General features: G+C 41.7%; 1 protein-coding gene across 1 annotated transcript; it reads right to left on the bottom strand.

The window, feature by feature from the left end:
• Window positions 1-425: 425 nt before the first annotated feature.
• On the bottom strand, window positions 426-1,421 carry LOC144681426 (rhodopsin, GQ-coupled). Its single transcript, XM_078543017.1, has one exon. The coding sequence runs from the start codon at window positions 1,419-1,421 to the stop codon at window positions 426-428; it is 996 nt and encodes a 331-aa protein (XP_078399143.1).
• Between the last annotated feature and the right edge of the window lie 4,700 nt (window positions 1,422-6,121).

The following is a 6,121-nucleotide window of genomic DNA, read 5'->3' as shown; positions in this document are numbered from 1 at the left end:
CAACTCAGAACCCTTCGAACCGGAGTGGAAGCCAGTTATCCTCCAACCAAGGGACTGCTTAAGAAGAAGACTATTCTACACAAAGTCATATTAAAAACTTCAAAATAATTGTACTCGGTGAACGATGTTGATAGATAAGTCTTGTTAACATTTTTTAAAAATGGTACTGGACACCTGTGTCAAAGTACAAAATGTATACAAGTCATATAATGCACAATAAGAAAATGTTTGTAGGTTGATAAATGTTCTGAAATTCCTATTTGTAATAGTATTTGGCTGATGAGTCCAATATTACATGATGTGAAAAATGCTGCCATTTTGAAAACTAGGTGAGACTTTAGCACTTATTGGACCAATATGATGGTCTTTACTATCAGTCAGAAAGGCGATGTGTCCCCTTTAGGAAAAGCAAAGTTCCTTAAAGCTCAGTTCTTTCCTGGGAATGCATGCAGGGTTTTGTGGAATAACTGGTGCAGCCCCTTGCGGAATCTCCGGTCCCTGACACTGTAAATAATGACATTACAGCAGCTGTTTGAAGCCAGGATCCAAAAAGCAAAGAAGGAGAAGTTACACCAGCGATAACCGATGACATTGCCCACCACGAAGGCGGCGACGGGGCTGAAGGATGCGGTGAAAATTAAAGTCAGGATAGCGATGGTTTTGGCGGCTTTAATGTCTGAAAAAGAGGGGCGCAGGGAGCCCGCGAAGTTCTCCACTTCGGTCAGGACCTTGCGCTTCTTGGAGTAGCGGCGAATGCTGCTGAACGACAGCACGTTGATTGCCAGGGTACTCCCCAGGATGATGAAGTCGAAAGCAGGGAAGAGCAGCAGGATGTTCCAGCTGGACTGGCGGGAAGCCTTGGGCACGAAGGCGTAGTTACACATCCGACTGCACTCGTTATATTCCAGGACAAAGCGGTCGCTGAAAAGCAGAGGGGCAGTGGCCAGCAGGAAGCCAGTAACCCAGGAGAGGAAGATAAGGAGGAAGGTTCTCCTCCGGGTGATGACTGAGTCCTTGTGAAGGGGTTTCAGGATGGCCACACTCCGCTCTACCGTCAAGAAGAAGATGGTGCTGATGGACACGAAGGTGCAGCCGGCGAACACCACGCCGATCAAATTGCAGGGCTGCCAGGGCCGGCCGCCCCCCGTGGCCGAATAGCCCTGGTACCAGACTGGGAGTGTGCCGCTCATCATCAAGGTGATCTCGGTGTAGACGGAGAAAGGGACCACCAGGAGCCCCACCATCATGTCAGCCAGGGCTAAGGAGACTTTCAGATAGCCCTGAGGGGTCCGGAACTGCCTGGACCTGAGGAAAACTGTCACTGTGACGATGTTGCCCACAACCACCCCACATGTTAGGATGACCATGAAGGTGATCACCAGTATCCTGTTCAACAGACTGCAGCAACACCAGCTGCACATAGAGCCGGAACCGGTACCGTTTGTAGCGGGGAAGCACCTCTGGCTGGGGGACCCGGCACCTTCCGCCGTCAGGTTAATGAAGTAGTCTGGCATCACATTCGTTATAAATTGAGTTCTTGGCCACAAAAAAAAAACTGCTCGATGGCCTGTCCTCCTGTTGATCGGAGCACGTTTACCTGCGAAAGAGTAGGAGAGAGGTTCAGGTTAGTCGCCCACTTTAGAGATTGTCTGTCCACATTAGAGATCCCCAACAAAACAACAGCAACTCAGATAGTGTGTGCCCCAGTGTCCTTAACATTAAGCTGGAGTAAAAAGAAAAGCACATCACACACACACACACACACACACACAGTCCTCAAACATACATCCACTCACACGCACTATAACTCAATGCGAGGGTACAAGATAATAGTTCAACATTGGAATAGGGAAATGGAGAACATTAAAAAAGTAAAATAAAAATGACCAATTGCGACTGGTATTTAATGTTGGAGCCGTGCAAAAGATATATGTTTGTTCATTGTAAGTCGATCTATTTTATCAACCGCTTCCAAAAGCTATGATACTTTAGATGATTTAAATGAATATACCACACTATACTGCCAGTGGTGTGTAGTCTTCGGCCAACAGAAAGGAAATAACGAATGAAAAACATCAATTTCCAGTGCTATGGTTTCATGATTTCAGCTAATACTTCGTACACAGTACAGTCTCCCTCAGAAACAGGTGACAGCCCTGTAGCTGTTATTGTAATTCCAAGTGTCAGAATAAGTGGTAAATGTTCACTTTTGTCACATACACTTGAAAGGATGAAATTTGCACGATTAAGGGGAAAGAGCATAATTGGGAATGATTTGACACTTCTTTCAAAGAACCTGCACAGACACGACGGGCCGAATAGCTTCCTTCTGTGCTGTAAGGTTCTAAGATTCTATAATATCCCTAATCTGAAAAATACCCTCAGTTGCCTTTAACTGGCTTACAATTTCGTTTTTTTAAAGATTCTGAAAAATTTCTTCTCTCTCCAAATCAATAAAGATATTCAACTCTCTGTAAGCAAATGTTTACAACCAGACGGTTATAGGTACCTACCTGTATGTGCAGTCAGTGCGATGGAGTGCCCGGTTACTATTAGCAGCCTGGTACGAGTGTAAAGCTCTGAGCACCCATGTCTCGGTGTTATTCCATGGTCGTTTCAAATGATTGCCGAACTCGGTCGTTCAAGCAGAACCGTGGGCTCTCCTCCAGTGACATTCCGTCTGACGTAAGTCAGCATCATTACGCGCGGTCTTTTGTCCATATAATAGACATTCCTCCCACAGGATAAGATACCTCTACTTCAAAGATAAAAACAAAAAGCTAAAAGCTACTGCGGATGCTGGAAATCCAAAACAAAATAAAAACAGAATTACCTGGAAAAACTCAGCAAGTCTGGCAGCATCGGTGGAGAAGAAATCAGTCAACGTTTCGAGCCCTCATGGCCCTTCAGCAGAACCTCTACTTCAAGGTGGACAACATACTGAAACAGCACGCTTCCGGCGTTACCATTTGGGGCAGCTTTCCACCGACTTTTCCTAAAGATGTAAACAGTTGACGGGACAAGGGGAAGAATTGCGAGAATCTGAATCTACTGGACATAGACCTTTGAATTCCTAATCTCGGTCCCCTACCTTGGTTGCAACTGCACTGTCTTGAAGTACTCGGTTAGTCAACGGTGGTTAGGTCCGTCCAGTTTAAAAGAACACATCTTAAAAGATGATCTAACAATTGGCCATCAAGTAGGATCCCCGATGGCAAGACAATTCTGTCACAGACAGAATGTATTTGTTTCTTACTGCCCGTAATCAGTATGTTTTGTATGGAAGAGTGTGTATTCCAATTAAATAATTCAGCAACAAGCTTTGGAGAGTTTAAAATAAAGGTGATGTATTCTCACAAATTTATCCCGACTTAATTCAACATCATTATTCAGACTCACACATGCAAGCACACACAAAGATTGGATACAGGTGAAGATAGTGTACTTTTACAGATTATGGTTAATTCAGTCTCTGATTTATGATTTCTGGCCACCCATGTGGCAGGCCTGTGACTTCTTGAATGGATTCAATGATTTAAAGTTGAAGTGGGGATCTTGTAAAGTGAAGGGTTCACAGCAGGTTGTCAGGTTTCTTGTAGTCAAATATCTAGGAGATTGGCTCTCAGATGAATTTTGTAACTGGAACAGGTTAAGTACTTTGGCTGCTTGATGACTTGCAGCTAGTTTCAGAGTCTGGTTCTCAGAATGGCTGACAATTGATGGTTCTTAAAAGACAAAGATGACATAGCATTTCTCTGCAGCTATTGTCTCGTCGGTGTTCTTTTGCCATCTGCTCAGGTCTCTTCTCGGTCTTGGGATAATAAAGGATCTCAGCATCTGACGCCTAATTTCAGTCACATGGTCAACTGCATCGTCTCCCAGAATGGCCTAAAGCTAAAAGGCCATTGATATACAATAGGATATAGATGGTGGTCTTTCAATTTAACTGGTGGATAACTGGTCTCTCCACCTTTCCTTTATTGAATTGCAAAGCTAGAGACAAAGAATCTAAGAGTCCATTGACTGTGTTTTGAATAAGCATCAAAAATTGGCAAGTGTGAATTCCACTGATAACATTCATCTTGGTATATCCATTACAGCAGGAGGCCCCCACCCATGGTTATTCATTTCAGAACTTTCCAGAATTTGATAATCTGTGTTGAATGAGCAAAGGTCACCTGATCCCTTGGCAGCCATTTTAACAGTTCATCAGCGTCCATTTTAAATAAATAAAAGACAGTTCCAGAAGCTTCCATATGAACAAAGTCCAGTTTAAAGTTATGAATATGACATGTCTTTATTGTGCATGACAATATTGTAATCACATGGCCTATCGACTGACCAGAAATGGCCCATTAGAAGCCCCATTATTAACTGATGTATTTAAGTACTATATATCCTTAACTCTGCTTCAATCCTCTGCTCCATTAATTTTGATATTTGCTTCATTACCATTTGAGGCAAATTTTCAGCAAACTCTGCAGACCTTCTTGCAACTGATGGCAATGTTGTCAGCTCCAGTTTCTCCAGAACTCTAACTCAGTTTGTACTGCCGAATGCTTTAGGATTTTGGGCTCCAGGGCTTGCGTGCAAAAATCAAGGCTGACACTTCAGTGCAGTACTGAAGGAGCACTGCTGGAGATGCCAACTTTTGGTTTAGACATTAAACTGAGCTCCCATTTGCCTGCTTGGTTGGATGCAAAAGATACCATGGCACCATTTCAAAGAAGAGTTGGGTGTCCTGGCCTATTTTAATCCCTCAACCAACATTAGAAAAAATTGATTATCTGGTCATTATCATATTGCTGTTTTTGGGACTTTGCTAAGTGCAAATTGGCTGCCGCATTTCCCACATGGCATTTCCCACTTCAAATAAAAAGGAATTAATTGGTTGTAAAGTGTTTTGAGACATTGGGTCTCAAATGAAAAGTGTTATGTAAATGCAAGTTTTTCTTTGTTTCTTTAGCATTTGTGGATTCAAATATGGCAAAAAACTGATAACTACAGAAATAATTGAAATAGATGGATTCCTGATTTAAAAGAGAAGAGAAGAATGAAAACTTGGCTTCATGTTTTCAGGGTAGTAAATCAATTAATATGAATCCTGAAGAGGCTTAAAATTCAGGAAGGTTCTCATTCCTACTGTAGTATTCTAATTCACTTCATTGGAATTTTTTTTATTTCAAGTGTAACCTCCATTGAACTTCCTCCCCCAATTAAATATCAGTTTTGGTTTGTAATACCACTCTTAGAGTGCACATTAAAAATCCTTTTTATTCACTGCCACTGTTGCCCTTCTCTGAAACACTAATTTCCATGATGCCAATGCCACTGATCCTCCAGCTACAACATTATAGTGTCATTTTCCTCACTGACATTTGCATTAAGTGTGCAGTATTTGTCACTGGGCTGCCATAAATGAATGTTCCAGATTTTATTGGATTTTGTGAGAACAATTTGCACATATTTCACAAGTAGGGAATATGGTATTAGTAATAAATGGAAGGTGATTTAGTGTTCAGAACAATTTCAGTCAAGAAAAAATTTGAAATTCCCTTTAAAGAAACATGATGTTAATTTTAAAAGGGCTGGGGGATTTATTTCATGTTTAAACACTTGGCACAGTGATTCAATGTAGATTGGTGCCATTTTGTATAAATTGACCTTTAGTATTGCTGAAAAGAAGAGACATGCTGTCAAAGCTTTTTGTCTTACACTCATCAGGACAGATTCACACGCATACTAATTTTAAAGGGAACAACAATTTATACTGTATGAGAAGAGTGCTGATTGGTTGGCAAGTGAACTCTGATTGATAGAGGTGTTGAAATGGAGAATTTACAAGGAAATAGTTAACTGCCAAGCTTTTCTTTAAAATCAAACCAGACAGGTCAACTCTGATTGGTCACAGCATTGCGTCAGGGAATGAACCAGGGAATGGCTGTACCCCAAGCTTTTGTTTAGTTGAAAAAGGCGCAATGTGTGGACATGCTCCTTCTGTCTGCAAAGGACAGGGTGCTGTTTGTGAATATATTGATCTTTCTCTAAGCAAAAATGCCTAACCTCTTTTTAATTTCAATAGACATGATTACTAACATTAAAATGCAATATTCATCCTGGC

Source organism: Cetorhinus maximus, chromosome 6 (genome assembly GCF_964194155.1).
Source record: "Cetorhinus maximus chromosome 6, sCetMax3.hap1.1, whole genome shotgun sequence".
NCBI lineage: Eukaryota > Metazoa > Chordata > Chondrichthyes > Lamniformes > Cetorhinidae > Cetorhinus > Cetorhinus maximus.
The sequence above is the reverse complement of the archived record's forward strand: the minus strand, read 5'-3'. Positions and strand labels throughout refer to the sequence as shown.